We start from the raw sequence: 15,828 nt of genomic DNA on the forward strand, positions 1-15,828 counted from the left end.
GGAATGAACGACTCCATCCCCATCCCCACATGAGGGTGCTGAGCTGTCATTTGCTTCCCTTGTCACTAAGTAGTTCACCACAGCCATTTAACTTTCTATCCTCTTCATATGTCAACTCTGTAAGTTCCATGAAGGTGAACTGAGTGCATCTTACCCAACATTCCATTCCCAGGAAAGAGCACCCACCTATCACATACTCCTAGTATAAATATGCTCAAAAAATAATTGCTAAATGAGTGGGTAATTGATGAATGAATATATTCTGGAAAAAGAGACATCTGGGATGGGGAGCCCAAGCAAGAAATCTCAAATAGTTAAACATATACTGAACAGATACTAAGATAGGCTGTGGCAGTGAGGGACAAAAAGAACTTCAGAGGCACATACATGATTAATTTCCACCTCCCCAAACTCTCAGATGTTTTCTGAGATCTGATCTATGATACTGATTTGTTTGCTAGACCTGGTCTTAGAAATTCAGGTTTATAAAGGCAAAAGCCACAAGGTTACAGAGCTTGTTTCAAAAGAATTACCATTACCCCTGCAGAGTTCAACTGACTGTTTAATATACAATTGTCAATTTAGCTAGCAGAGGTTACATGAGCTCTATTTCAGTCTGAAGTAGAAGAATGTATTCCAGGAGGTGGTCCCAACTGACAAAAGTCAAGAGTTCATGGTGTTCCAAGAATTGAAACAGGAGACGTGCAGAGACCCCGCTTCTCAATAGCCTCCCAACCCTATTTTGAATGACTCTCTTCACAATGCTTAACTTCGGAATCTTCTTTCACAACCTATAGATGAAATTTAGATTTTATTCAATTTCCCAAATAGTCCAGGATACAAAGAGGGCAAGCATATAAAACTGGTGACTCCCTAAAGCCCCCTGGCTCATCCTTGTTTCTTCAGCCTCCTCGGGAAGCTCACACCCCCAGGACCCGCAAGGGCCCCTAACACACGCCGCCAGCTCTGACACAGGTGAATCTGGGTCGGACTTCCACTCCTCTAGAGGGCGCTGCACAGAGTCCGGTCGCCGGAAGCATTTCCACCCGGGACGCATTTTTCCGACGGCAGTCCTCCAGCGGTCCCTGTGACGTATTTCCGGTTGGCCGAGTTACGCACGTGTGGCCCGGGAAGGAGTAACGTCAACCCGGTAGCCGAGTTGTGGCGCTGCAGTGGAGGCGCTTCTCCGGCAACATGTCTCATCTACCTATGAAACTCCTGCGCAAGAAGATCGAGAAACGGAACCTCAAATTGCGCCAGCGAAACTTAAAGCTCCAGGGTGAGATGCGCGGAGCTTGGGGACTGGGGGCCTCGGTAGCTGCGGGAGCCCGCCCCTGGGTCGCGGCGCTGCTCTGCTCGGGAGTCACTGCAGCCCCGAGGTGGCGTGGCCGCTTCCCCCGCGGCACGTGTGCTTGTTGAGAGTGAAAGGCAGCCTGGCGCGGTTTCCAGTCGGTCCCGCTCGGGTGCCGCTCTCCGCGTGCCCCAGATCTGCCCCTGATTTTTCTGAGCCTCAGTTTCTCCGTACAGAATCAGGACAGAAGCAGGCCGCCTGAGTTTTCTTCCCAGGCCTCCAGCCGGGCTTCCAGCTAAACCACCTTTTCTGTGTCTCCCTTATTCTGAGTCCCTCCCACCTCATCCCCCACCCCACCCCCCTGGCCCATTTCCAGTCAGACACGTGGAACTTGTCATCTACACGCGCCTTCCTTTCACATCTGTTTAATGGCTACATTGCTTCAAAACAAGCTCATTGTCTCTCTTGTCACAGAGTTTTTCTTGATACAATTGCCTTCCCCTGTCCACGTCTACTCTCTCTCGACTCCTGGAGCATATCCTATTTTCAGCTCTAGAAGTGCCTTCTGCATGTGTCCAGTGCGTGCCCTATCTTCCCATTGCTCCTAACATCATGAATTCCTCAAGCGCTTCCAGGTGTTTGCATCCTTAATAAATACATAACCGAAAAGGCTGTTAGCTGAATGCCCGTCATTCTTACCCACCTCGTTTGCAGTCCTACGTTCGTTCCTAACAGAGAACCAGAGATCTTGAAGTTACCTTATCCTTTTTTGGATCCTATATAACATATCAATCCCCGAGGGCAATGTTGGAGGCATGATTCCTTACCCTAGTTGGATTCCAGCAGATGAGTGGCTTGCAAGGAATCCTGAAGAAGAGGACAGGTTTGTGGGTTTTAGAAATGGTTTTGAAGCTCCCTTGTATTACCAGTTCCGATGAATAATACAGCACTGCTAACTACTTCTTGGTACTTAAAGGTAACAATTAAAATTAAAAAATAATAATAAAATAAAAATTTTTCAAAGTGTTGTTACTTTTTATTATACGTAAACAGGGAAACTTTTAAAGACATCCCTAGGCATTTACATATATATATGATAAATACTGGGACCAATAAGTGAATTTTCAGTTCACTCCTGCTTAGAAAAGTTAGGTTGAGTGTTCTGAAATTATAGGAAAAGCAGTAGTTGTGTGAATAGATGGAAGTCTTTTCTGATATATTGGTTAGCCATGTATTTACCCACTACCTGATACTAACGTGTATTTGTAGCTACTGTTGTCTGGCCCCATCTGTTTAAATGTTTAACTTCACTGAAGTTTTGCTGTCCCAGATTCTTAACTCCGTATGGACAGATACACGGTTTTTTGAAGTTAAGAAATCAATGTAGCTTTCCCTTTTCCAGCATTTTTCATTAAAGGAAATTGACTTGTCCTGTAGTAGAACGCCATAATTAAGTGGTTTTAATAATTTAAGTACATGAAAGGGAATTAAAAGTCATCTCAGTCATGGACACCCTGAGGTTTCTCGCCTGGGATCCCAGCGTTCTTAAGCAAACCTACCCTTCTTTGTCACAACGTGCGTTCTGTTTTTAAACAGAGGCCTCGGATGTGAGCTTATCGGAAACCCAAAATGGACATGTGTCTGAAGAAACCGTGGGAGGTGGGAAGGTTAAAAAATCCCTAAAACAGTCTGTGAATGTGGGCTCGTTAGAAGCCCAGAATGGAGAGATAGCTAAAGAAACCGTGGAAACTGTACAAGTTAAAAAAAAAAAGAAGAAATCTACCATAGTAATCAATGGAGAAGCAGCAACACAGCCTCCCAATTCAGAATCCAAAAAAAAGAAGAAGAAAAAGAGAAAAATGGTGGATGCTGCTGGGCCTGGTAAGTACTTCAGTTTCTTTGAACTTCAGGCATTCAAACAATTTTCACAGTTTCACCTTCTTTCTTTTATTACTGTATTCATACAACATGCAAGAATCCCTATACTCATTAGTGTACCAAAAAATAACCTAGTAGCAAAAAGAAGCAGGGTAGGGGCTGGGGTGTGACTTTTTTTTTTTTTCTGATTAAGATACTGAGAAATGTGTCGTGCTTTTACATTCCCTAACAACTGAAGAACACCTCACTCTTCAGTAAAAGCCTTTGAATTCTAGAAATTTGTTCTTTTTGATGGTTGGCTAGGCTTTTAAACAGACTATATTATGGCATAGTATTTTAGGTTTATTACCTGTTTTCAAACAGAATTGTGGCATTACACTAAAGACATCAGGGCTAGTACATTCCTATCTTCTAAAGTCTTTATTTCAGTGGACTTTGCATTAATGATTCTTTTAATTTACCCTTTTTTGTCCCAATTTTTTTTACTGCTGTAAATTTCTCCTCTTGAAAGGAGACTTAGTAATAATTTGGATATGCAAATTGTATAAAAATAGCAGGTAACTTCTAGGGCGCCTGGGTGGCTCAGTTGGTTAAGCGACTGCCTTCGGCTCGGGTCATGATCCCAGGGTCCTGGGATCGAGTCCCACATCGGGCTCCCGGCTCGGCGGGGAGCCTGCTTCTCCCTCTGACCCTATCCCCTCTCATGCTGTTTCTCTCTCTCTCTCTCTCTCTCTCTCAAATAAATAAATAAATAAAATCTTTAAAAAAAAAAAAAAATAGGTAACTTCTATATAAATGGAACGTTAATTCCCAAGTGAGTAGAATGGCCAGGATGGGGGGAGGCCAGTTTCTTTTGGAAGATGGTTGGATTTGGATAAGCTTACCTGAAGGATAGGCATTTTATTTGAGATGTGAGCAAGCAGAGATTTCAAAGGAGACTGCAACAGGTGTTAAACTATTCAGCCCTCTGCCTACTTTTGGAAATAAAACTTCATTGGAACACTGCAGTGCACATTTGTTTACTTGGTCTTTATTGTGACAAACCCTTTGGCCTGCAAAACCTTCACTATTTAGTGTCTGGCCTTTATAGAAAGAAAAAAGCTTTTATGGAAGATTTATGTTTAATGGCATAGTAGGACAAATTAGTGCTTTTTAAGAGTTCAAAAAACCATTAATCACAGCCCTTTTTTCCTTCAGTGGAATATACAGAATTGGATGTAATTAGTATACTTAAACTCTTCAACTTTCAAAAATGTCTTGGTCACTCAAGATACTATAATAGGCCTAAAAAATAAAGTTTTTTTGGCAAATCTGCATGTCCCCTTGGGTTTTTACATATAATTAAATCTTTAGTCATGAAAAAGAGACATTCTTAGCATATTAAAACTGGAAATGTGTTAAGCTTTTGAGAACATGCCTCTTTGCATTACACATCTTTTTATTTTGTGATCCCGTTTGGTATTTTATTTTAACAAAAAAAATTGGGTGGGGGGGGTGTTTTCCTTTAAAACCAAAGATACCAAAAAAGCAAAAACTGAAGACAAAGGGGACTCTGAAGAAGGGGCCCAAGCTCCTGAAGAGACAGAAAACAGTGTGGAGAAGCCAGATGGTCAGGAAGAGGACAGTGAAGTGCCCAGCCTACCCCTGGGACTGACAGGTAACTTTAGAAAGTTTTCCAGAGAGACCTTAAACATGGCATGCCTTCTGGATTATAAGATTTGAAGTTTCAGTTGTGACTTTTAATTTACCTAGAAAAAGTATTGATGAGAAATATTTTTATATCTAGTTGCTGCTTTATTCACTTTGTGTGCCTTAGTTCTTATTGTTTCTGGTTTTTTCCTTTTCTGCATTCCTAACACTAAATATTTTGATAAGGACACAGACAGCTTTTGGGGTCCTCTGTTCCTTTGGTTTGTTTTCTAAAGCTCATTTCATTTTCTAGTAGGAAGATTATTGGCCCAGAAGTTAACATTGCCCCAGTTATTAGTAAGCAAGGATGAAATTCACATTACTGAGGGACTTTGGCCAGGGTGACTTCCTTTGGCCTCTCTATAAGTCAAGAGTTTGGCCAAAATCACTTGCTCCAAACCAGAAATGTCTAGTTCCTTGAGTTGTTCGGTGTGGGTTTTTTATTTGTTAAAATATTGAGGCCTAACCCCAGGCTTGCTTAATCAAAATTGCAAAGGTTATGGCATTGGTTCTCAACCAGGGCAGTTTTGCTTCCTTGGGGGCAGTGACCAGGTCATCCCGGTTTACCGACCAGTTTTAGCATCTGAAGTCCTGCATCTCATAAACCTTCTCAGTCCCAGGCAAACTGAAGGTTGACTACCAACATGTTTGGTTGTCAGAACTGGGGGCAGGCTACTGTCATTTAGTGGGTGGAGGTCAGGGAGGCTGCAGAACATCCAGTAATGCATGGGACGGCCTCTCACAACAAAGAATGATCAGCCCAAAATGTCAGTAGTGCCAACGTGAACAATAGCTGACTGACAAGCAGGGCAGGTGTGGGGTGGGGCCTCCCCAGGTGATTTTGGTATCTTCCCCTGCTGAAGAACCAGCACACTTAACGTGTGGGTCCAGTCTAAGGGTACGTGGCTGTATCTGACCTCCTCAGTTGTCTTTTGGGAGTGAGATTAACAGCTCTTTTGATTGACTTCGCACTCACTTTCTCTGTACTGGATGCTTTCATTTTTTATTTCAGATTTCTTAAGCAATTCATTTCTCTCTGCACCACCCCCCATGCTTGACATTTTCATTAGACACAAGTCCCTTGATTATATCTCCTCTCCATCCTTTACTGTTTCTAGCCTTTACAAAGCCGTCAGCAGTGGAGAAATTTCAGAAGTCAGTGTCTTTGTCTTAGTATTACGTAGAAATGGTGGGGGTCTAGTCTTTCTTACTGGAAGAAGCTCTTCTCAGCTTGACTCCCACCCATTAATGTTTTCACACAGCAAAACTTAATTTACATAGCTATAGCAGTATTAACTATTAAAAAAGATAAATTTGCTAATGATAAACTCTTTTATTTAGGAGCTTTTGAGGATACTTCATTTGCTTCTCTTAGTAACCTTGTCAATGAGAACACTTTGAGGGCAATAAAAGAAATGGGTTTTACAAACATGACTGAAATTCAGCATAAAAGTATCAGACCACTTCTGGAAGGCAGGTATGATTAACATTGATGTTTGGGCATTGGTACCTATTTTTAGTGCTAGTCATTTAGAAAGAAAATGCCAACATGCTCTGTTGATGTTTGCCCTGTGCTTTGAGTTGATACATCAGTGCTTCATTAAAATGCTTTAAGTTAACTGATGTTTGAAGAAAAGTGTTCATTTCTGTTTTATAGCACAATTCTTATTTCTGAGTTAGATGTGTAACCTCAGTGATTGATTTTAGTGGTAAAGAAGCTAGGGACTTTGTTTTTCTTATTCACAGTCTAGCCTTGATGTCTGCAATGTGCTAATATGTAGTAGGTATTCAGTAAATGCTTGTTGAGTAAGTTGACTAAATGTCTCTCTTTCCTTTCCATTGCTGATATTTAGGGATCTTCTAGCAGCCGCAAAAACAGGCAGTGGCAAAACGCTGGCATTTCTCATCCCTGCAGTTGAACTCATTGTCAAGTTAAAGTTCATGCCTAGGAACGGTGAGTTTCTGATCCGGTGGGTTTTGCTGGTAACTCACTAGAAGTTTATCGTTGCAGTTATGGACTCATGGTGATAACTACAGCTGGACTTTTCCTGTCATTTTTTGCCTTTTAGGAACTGGAGTTCTTATCCTCTCACCTACTAGGGAACTGGCCATGCAGACTTTCGGTGTTCTTAAGGAGCTGATGACGCACCATGTCCACACATACGGGTTGATAATGGGCGGCAGCAACAGATCTGCTGAAGCACAGAAACTCGGTAATGGGATCAACATCATTGTGGCCACCCCAGGCCGCCTCCTGGACCACATGCAGGTAAGGCAACACTTGGGCGGGGGGTGCCTGTCTCCTTGTCTCGTGTGAAACCTGAACCTGTCAGCTAACACGTTTTTCTTTTCCTTGGTCTTTTTAGAATACCCCGGGGTTTATGTATAAAAATCTGCAGTGTCTGGTTATTGATGAGGCTGATCGTATCTTGGATGTTGGGTTTGAAGAGGAATTAAAACAGATTATTAAACTTCTGCCAAGTAAGTGGACGTAATACCTGCATGTGGTTTGCAAAATAGTTGTTGCAAGTAGGTGAGGGTGGTTCCTCTTTGAAAACTATTCATACTGGACTTTTAATTTAGCCAAGCGAAGTGGTTGTGCCAATCAGCCCTAGAAGTAGTTTGCAAAGCAAGCGTCAGACTTACCAGTAACTTAATGCAGTGGTTTTGCCACTTTAGAGGTTGTAATGCAAGTTAGACAGTCCTAACGTCTGTCTCACTCCTGTCTGTCCCCAGCACCCCATCTTTCTTTTTCTCACCCACCCTGACATCTCCCAGGCAGCCATGAATGTGTTGCCTGCTGTGTTGTGCTTGAGCTGTACATACCTGGGTTAGAGTACTTGCAACGTTATAAACTGTTTATGGCTGTAATAAGGCCATGATCCCATTTATTATATGGTTTGTTTTTGGATGCTTTATTGAAGTATAATTGATACGGTCTGTACATGTTACAAATATTCAGTTTGTTTTGACATGTTTACACCTGTGAATCCCATCACCCCAATCATTGGAGACAACCGTCTTTCGCCATTAAGTATGGTGTTAGCTATAGATTTCTTTTTTGTAGTTGCCCTTTACCAGACGGAGGATGAAAATGATCCTTTCTGTTCCTGGTTTGCTGAGATGTTTTTTGTTTTTGTTTTGTTTATCTGCATATACTGGTTGTTTTTATTAATCCAGAATGGCATGATACAGATACCGTACAGTATGTATATTTATTCATTACAAAAATGGCTTCCAAACCATTAGACGTGAAATTGCAGTAACAGCATAAAACAGTAACATCACAATCAGAAAGAGATGTTAAATTCTATCAAATGCTTTTACCATGTCTGTTAAAATGAACAGATGTTTGTTTTTGTTCATTAAATATTTCTTTAAATTTTAAATTTGCTAACTCAGGAAATTATAACAGTTAATTTTCAGGTATTAAACAACCCTGCATTCCTGAAGTAAACCCCACTTGGTCATGATGCATTATCCTTTTTATATGTTATGTTCACCTTTGCTAAAATTTTGTTTAGAAATTTGGCGTCTGTGCTTAGGAATCATTATTGGGTTTTAGTATCAGGGTAATAATGGCTGGCTTCAAAGAATGAGTTGGGAAATAAAAAATCTCTTCAAATCCTGGAGAGATTGTGCAGAATTGGTAATATTTTTTCCTTACATGTTTGATAGAATTCACCAGTGTAAGTCTTTGGGGCTGGAGTTTTCTTTACGTGACGATTTTAACTACAATTTCCGTAATAGATACAAAGCCGTTCAGGATTTCTTTTTCATCTCAAGTGAGCTTTAGCCATTTGTCTTTCAGGGAAATTGTCCATTTTATCTAAGTTGTCAGATTTATAGACATAAAGTTGATATTTCTTTCTTAATATCTGTAGTGATACCACACGTCACATTCCTGATAGTTTTCCTCAGTATTTCTAGTGGTGAGGCAATGCTAAAGATTCCCTGAAATATTCGGGTTATTTTTATATGTATCTATTTCAGCACGCAGGCAAACCATGCTCTTTTCTGCCACGCAAACTCGAAAAGTTGAAGACTTGGCAAGGATTTCTTTGAAAAAGGAGCCATTGTATGTTGGTGTTGATGACGATAAAGCTAATGCAACAGTGGATGGTCTTGAGCAGGTACTTTTTGTCAAGATCTTACATTTACGGATCATCTTTGGTGTGTCCTTGTAATTATTTGGAGGATCATCCCAAAAGCAGATGGATTAGTGAACTTTTAATTCAAATATAGTGAATTTGGATATTGGCTGTTTGGCATCACTAATCTTGAATTCTGAATAATTTGATCAGGTCTCTTTATTCTGTCTTTTAATACTGCCTGCCACATAGGAGACACTAATCACTACCAATTGTAAATGCAGTATAAAAAGTGTTATTTAATGATCTTTTGCTCTAAGATGCAAGGTGAGTTAGCAGATGGAGAGGCTGGTTTCAGGCACATTGCTCTGAAAAATTGGAAATGAGGTGACAGAAATCCAACCTAAGTGGAATGAAAACAGAAAGTTGGGTCTTTAGATGAATAAAATATTTCAAATAACAATCTTGCTTAAAAATTCCGTTCATTGTATATTTTAAAAAATGTATTCACTTGCCTTTGTTATCTTGTTTAGGACAGTGCACTTAGGCTGCAGTTATTTGAGATCTTGCTATTTAAGGACCTTTTAAAAAATGAAGGATTGCTATGCCTTGAGGGTTCCAACGTGTAGTGGTGTTACTTTATTATGGTTGCACAAACTGTGGGTAATCAGAAGTCTGTAACCTCAGAAATATGAAAAGTACTTAGTATAGTGATTGCACCCAGTAAAAGGAATCAGAAGAGCTAAAATTAGTCTCAGTTTAGGGATGCTTTGTTATAATGAAGTCAGTAATTTTGCTGTAGGTAAGGCACGATGGTGTATATGCAGTGTTTATCTGTGCTCTCCATCAAATCATACTGCTTTATGAAGCTGAAAATGTCTGATTATTTTGATCTGTTCACTTGAACAACTTCTAGGGATATGTTGTTTGTCCCTCGGAAAAGAGATTCCTCCTGCTCTTTACATTCCTTAAGAAGAACCGGAAGAAGAAACTGATGGTCTTCTTTTCATCCTGTAAGTCTGTGAAATACCATTATGAGTTGCTGAACTACATCGATTTGCCTGTCTTGGCCATTCATGTAAGTGATTATCATGAGTTTATTAAAAAAGTTAACACTTACCAAGTATATGGATTGTGGGGTTTGTGGTATCACTCTCTCTAAATGTAGAATGATCCCATGTGGAGGGAGCTTTGCTGGGTGTGGAAGGATGAGGACCACAAAGGGGTAGGAGATACCATCCACTTAGGGAAATGAGATCTAGGCCAGAGAGTGAAATGAAGCAGGTTAACAACTCCACAGCTGGGGGGTTGTACATCCAGACCTCCCAGAAATGACCTCAAGTTTCCAGCTCTAATGAATGATTTGATTTGATTCTTGGTTCTAGGGAAGGCAGAAGCAAAATAAGCGCACAACAACATTCTTCCAGTTCTGCAACGCAGATTCAGGGATATTGTTGTGTACTGACGTGGCAGCTAGAGGGCTGGATATTCCTGAAGTGGACTGGATTGTTCAGTATGACCCTCCAGATGACCCCAAGGTAACCGGCATCCCTGGAGTTTCTCCACAAGGGCTCTATGTTAAGGAATGAAGTTTCTGGTTTCTCTGAGACTCACCATATTTCACATTCAGAGGTTGGTCCCGTAGTTATCCAAGTCCTGTTGTACTGCACACTGACTATAGTATTTCTCTGGTGCTGATAATAGCCAGGGCTTTTGTAGGACCCAAGGGGGTGTGCCAAGATTTGAGAGGCCTCAGTGAGGCTGAAGTTAGGAATGTCATGTGCTTGGAATGGTCTGTGAAGAGCAGTAGGTGTTAGAAGAAAATAAAATTCACCGCCAGAAATAGGTAAGATTCTGTAGCATGTGTAGTAAAATAAGTTTTATTAAGTATTGTCAACAAGCAATAGATGACATAAATTGTCAGCTAGCACAAAAACATATTCAAAAAGTTATTTTGAAGATGAAGCACACTTAGTAGTCATTAATGTGAATATCACATCCAGCGGGTATCGGGCCTCAGTCATGGCCCTGTTACCTCTTTGGTCACGGTCCGTGCAGAAGCAGGGGACATGGCTAGTGTGTGTGTGGCACGGCCCTGGGGGAGGAGCACCATCTCGTCCAGATGCGCTGACATGCTGTGTCCACCACCGTACAGGTCCTGGAAAGGCAGGTTCCCATGGAAGTTGGTGTATTAATTCAGGTGTTCTCTCTCCACCAAAGGAATATATTCATCGTGTGGGAAGAACAGCCAGAGGCCTAAACGGGAGAGGGCATGCCTTGCTCATTTTACGCCCTGAAGAATTGGGTTTCCTTCGTTACTTGAAGCAATCCAAGGTAAAGATCTTGGTTTGGAAAATCGTAAGCTGGGAAGATTCCTCTTGGTAGGAATTGCAAGTATGCGCAATTCCCGAAAATGGCCCTTGTGCCTTTGCTGTAGAATGCCCTTTTTTGGATCTTCAGAATACTTCTGGTTTGGGTGAGCTTTGCAGTCTTGTGGGACGCCATCAATGATCTCCTGTCATTGGCGCTCCCCCAGCTCGAGTGCTCATCCAGCTGTCCTCTTACCCTCTACCTGTCTTCTCTGCAAGACTGCAGGCTCTGAGGGCGGGACTTGGGCAGCTGTTTCTCCAGCACCTCTCTGAGGTCTGGCATGTTTGCAGTTTCCTAATAAGTGATGACTGGTGAGAGATCCTTCCCATAGGGGTGTGTGGTCATTGTGAGCTCTGGTATCACAGACCCTAGTCACAGGGCAGGGGGCGGTAGGACAGCTCTCCTGACATGCAGGGAGGGGCCTGTGGTCCTTCTGACTAGAAGCATCGGGCTGCCTCATGTTGCATCCATTAGAGCTCCTTCTGTAGAGAAAAGGGCTTCATCGACTCACCGTCCCTGTCTAGTCCCTTGCCTTTCCTTTCAGGAAGGGTCCTCAGCCCAATGCATGTGAAGGTAGTGGAAGTAAGCTAAGACTTTTCCCTTGGCTTCAGGAGACTAGAGGAGCGGCTGTCTGTCCTGAGGGAGTCATACAGGCCTGGCTGTCCTTCTGGTTCTTCATGGGACAGGACGCTTGTCACTGCTCCATCATCTACAACTCTGAATATTGATCCATCCTGGTTTACTAATCTTTGTGCTTTTGTTTTCTAGGTTCCATTGAGTGAATTTGAGTTTTCCTGGTCCAAAATTTCTGACATTCAGTCTCAGGTATGTTTGGTATTTTTATTTGTGTGTTTTTTGTGTTTTGTTTTTTTTTTTAAACATTTGTGAGGAAAAGGTAGCCTCCGTTGGTAATCACTGTCCTCTGATTCTCCCTTTTCATGAACCAGGTTTGGACTGTGATCCTTTAGGGTTCTTGCTGTGCTGCTTATCACATTCCTATGTTTCCTACCTTGTTCCAGTTCATACCTTATAAGAACTTTGACATTCTTCTTACTGCACCCTGATTTTGCAAATATTACAAAACTTGGAGCACAAGTGAATTGGAACAAATGTTTTTTTACAGGATGGTTTTATTCTAATATGTATGAAGTCTGCTTTTGTATTTTATTGAAACCAATGTCTTTTTCATTTCAGCTTGAAAAATTGATTGAAAAGAACTACTTCCTTCATAAGTCAGCCCAGGAAGCATATAAGTCCTACATTCGAGCATATGATTCCCATTCTCTGAAACAGATCTTCAATGTTAATAACTTAAATTTGCCTCAAGTTGCTCTGTCGTTTGGTTTCAAGGTGCCTCCTTTTGTTGATCTGAGTATCCTTTTCTTTGTTGTCAGGAGTTCATCCGGGGACTGAGGGACAAAAGGTTGACAGAGGGGCACTTGGTTTGGTGTGTGGTCCGGCGAGGTCTGGTCACTGTCTGCTTGTCAGCGCTAGCACGCAGTAGGCAGGGGTTAACTGTCGCGGTGGGGGTTACACACACAAGACAGCCTGTGCTTTAGGCCTTTAGGAATTTGACAGGCAGACAGGGAGAGCCGGAGTTGTGCGTTCTGGAGAGAAGCCCAGGGGGGTGCAGCTGCAGGGCTTGGGCTGTTGTGAGGCTTCCCTATACAAAGTCATGGAGAGCAGCATGCCCTGGGGCTGGAGAGAGAAGATGGGACCTCAGAGTGTTTATCCCCTCAGAGCCATGGAAGGATTTCGTAGGAGGAAGTTGCAAGACTAGCAAAAGAAAATAACCCGTAAGTGCTACTCAGGGTAAAAGGCAAAGGAAACCCTTCCAGTTGCTTCTGTTGCAGTTGATCACCTGTACTTCATCCTCATGTTTTCCACCGAGGAAACGAACAGCGAAAGTGAGGCCTGTGAGCTAGTGCTGTGGCTCCAACTCCCGAGGGGACGAGACTGGGGGTCACCGTCGCCCTCGTAGGCAGTAAGTGTCTAGTGTGGTGCGTACTTGCTGAATCGTTGAGGAAGGAAGAGCAACTCCTTCAGTTGGTTAAGCATTCCCGAATCCACTCTGAACAGAGGTGAAAGTCATTTGTTTTGACATGGAGGGTGGTTTTTACTGTGTTTCTGTAGACTTGCTGATGTGTACCTCTCAACTCCTTGTAAATAATTGTCTTCAGTTTAGTTGTGCAGAAAACAGTATCAGTATCTGTAACATGACTGTTACATTGGCTTAAAAGTCACACCTGCTCATTGTAGTCCATGATCACGTGACCACTCCAGACTTCCTGGAAATGGGTCATGTGGGCTCATGGTCACATTTTCGTGGTGCAGGGAGGGGTTGTGGGAGCGGAGCAGGGGGGTACATGCTGGTTTGTTCTCTGGATGGATATTAGATGGGAGCTCATTGTCTTCGAGTTGCTTGATTTCCTTAACCTTCACCTTTAGACGTGAACAGCAATGACGGCAAGCTTAAAAAGAGAGGAGGCGGCGGCGGCTTCGGCTACCAGAAAGCCAAGAAAATCGAGAAGTCCAAAATCTTCAAACACATTAGCAAGAAGTCCTCCGACAGCCGGCAGTTCTCCCACTGAAGACACGCCTTCCTTTCGTCTTGAATAGCTTTGTCCTGAAATGGATTTTTTCCCTTTCTCTAACAAAGGAATTGTTGTGGCTTCAGGATTGGGACTGATGGAACAGGAGTATGAGTTGACGTGGGTTGCAAGCACCAGGCACTGATACTTCCAGGAGATACCGCTCTTATTTGGGGATGTAAAACAGAGTTCAATTTTTCTAGGTTGTTCAAGAGCAAAGCAAGGGATCTTTTGGATTTTGTTATGATGACAGAGTATTTTAAATCTTTTACCTCTAAATTTGTCATTGTTTTGGGGGGGGTGGGTTATTTTTTATTTAAAATCAATTAACATATCATGTGTTAATGGTTTCATAGGTGGAGTTCGGTGATTCTTCAGTCTTACATAACACCCAGTGCTCATTACATCACTGTGCCCTCCTTATTGTCCTTCACTCAGTTCAACCTGCCTTAGAAGGTTGAACTTAGAAGTGACCTGGTACACTGGGGGTGGTGATGCAGAAGATTGTCTCAGGTTTTTTGTTTTGGGGTTTTTTGGGGGGGGGTTTGTTTTTTTGGTTTTGGTGGTTTCTTGGACCTTAACCATAGTTCCTGACCTCCCCTGAAAATGCTACTGTGGCTAGGAAGCACCTTTAATGTAAGGTGGTGTTGGTTTTTATATATGCCAGATTTTAAAGCAGTGAGCCTTTCCCATTTTTTTAAGAGCACAAAGTGTGGGTTATTTGTCACTATTATTTGAATAAAGCACCCTTAGCAGTCCTAACATTTGTTGGAAGCAGTGGGACTCTGAGATTTTTGAGCCTCATTTACACCAATATAAGTGTAATAATCTGCTGTTCTCCATTTAATAACTTAGCAAAAACCTTCTTGAAAAAGGCACAAAGCGATGACACCGCTCATTCAACTCTGTTTCGAGTGGTTTGGATTTTGGTGAACCCTTCCAACTCTGCAGAGTACTCAGGAGGCAAAGCATCTTTTTGAGAAAAATTTCCCCTTCCACAACTGTGAAACAAAAATAGGTTTATGATGAAATTTGGAAATGAACAGCAGTCAGAAAAGAGCAGCAAAAGATGGGGGTTTCGTCATGTGGGGTTTTTGTTGTAGGAACTCTTGACTTCCAGAGTATTTCCTGTGTCTTGTCTCATTTCCAGTGCATTTTAGAACGATCAAATGGTTACGACATTTTGATCAATTTGAAACCGAAGGTGCTGGCATCGTTTTGCTGTTGTGCCAGTTAATATTCATAGTCTCCTGTTAAATATGAGGACACTGAGAACTTCAGATGTGGAGGGAACAGCCTGATACAGTAGCATCCCAGTAGTAAAAACAAAAAGTGATCCTTTGAGTCTGGGCTTGACCACTGTACCCCTGGCTGGACCTGTCCTAGGGTTCAGGCCTTGACTGCTGGACTCCTGGCATTGAAGAACTCTTCATCTAAAACATCCAGTAACTTGTTTTTCTTTTTTGTTTCAGGAATAATCACGTCTCAAAAAATACACAAAAACAAAGGGAAAACTCTTTAATCACAGAGCAGGAGTAAAAACTGTCGATATTTTTCGTACATAGCCATCGGGTTTTGTATACATACTTTTAAATTTTCTATCAGGAGTGAAGTCATCCTTTACCCCCTACTTGTAACCAGCTTGTTTCATAACGTGTTATTTTCCTGTGTCATTAAATAACTAACGTCCCATTTTATATTTCATTTATGACTACCTTTTGTTAATAACCCTCGCTTGGTCTGCCTAGACCAAGGTTCTAGGTCCCTGCTTATCACAGAGGGGCTCTCCTATCTTAGCCTGTCTCGTGCTTCTATTTGGCCTGCCATGGTTGACGTCCAGTAGGAGTAGAAGTGAGTCTGCAGAGATTTTATAAGTTAAGTACATAAAAAGAAGGTGGAAAGACGGTGCTTTCTATAG

The 15,828-nt window shown here is 42.0% G+C and overlaps 1 protein-coding gene across 1 annotated transcript; it reads left to right on the forward strand.

The window, feature by feature from the left end:
- The first annotated feature begins 1,094 nt into the window (after nt 1-1,094).
- On the forward strand, nt 1,095-15,607 carry DDX18 (DEAD-box helicase 18). Its single transcript, XM_081814581.1, has 14 exons — nt 1,095-1,279; nt 2,888-3,172; nt 4,686-4,826; nt 6,200-6,335; nt 6,712-6,812; nt 6,928-7,127; nt 7,225-7,339; nt 8,852-8,991; nt 9,866-10,027; nt 10,335-10,487; nt 11,170-11,283; nt 12,088-12,144; nt 12,514-12,691; nt 13,768-15,607. Exons 1-14 carry the CDS (start codon nt 1,195-1,197, stop codon nt 13,908-13,910), a joined length of 2,010 nt encoding a protein of 669 aa, XP_081670707.1. The 5' UTR covers nt 1,095-1,194; the 3' UTR covers nt 13,911-15,607.
- The last annotated feature ends 221 nt before the right edge of the window (nt 15,608-15,828 follow it).

The sequence above is a fragment of the Leptonychotes weddellii genome, chromosome 3 (assembly GCF_054177405.1).
Source record: "Leptonychotes weddellii isolate Sample4059 chromosome 3, ASM5417740v2, whole genome shotgun sequence".
Taxonomy (NCBI): Eukaryota; Metazoa; Chordata; class Mammalia; order Carnivora; family Phocidae; genus Leptonychotes; species Leptonychotes weddellii.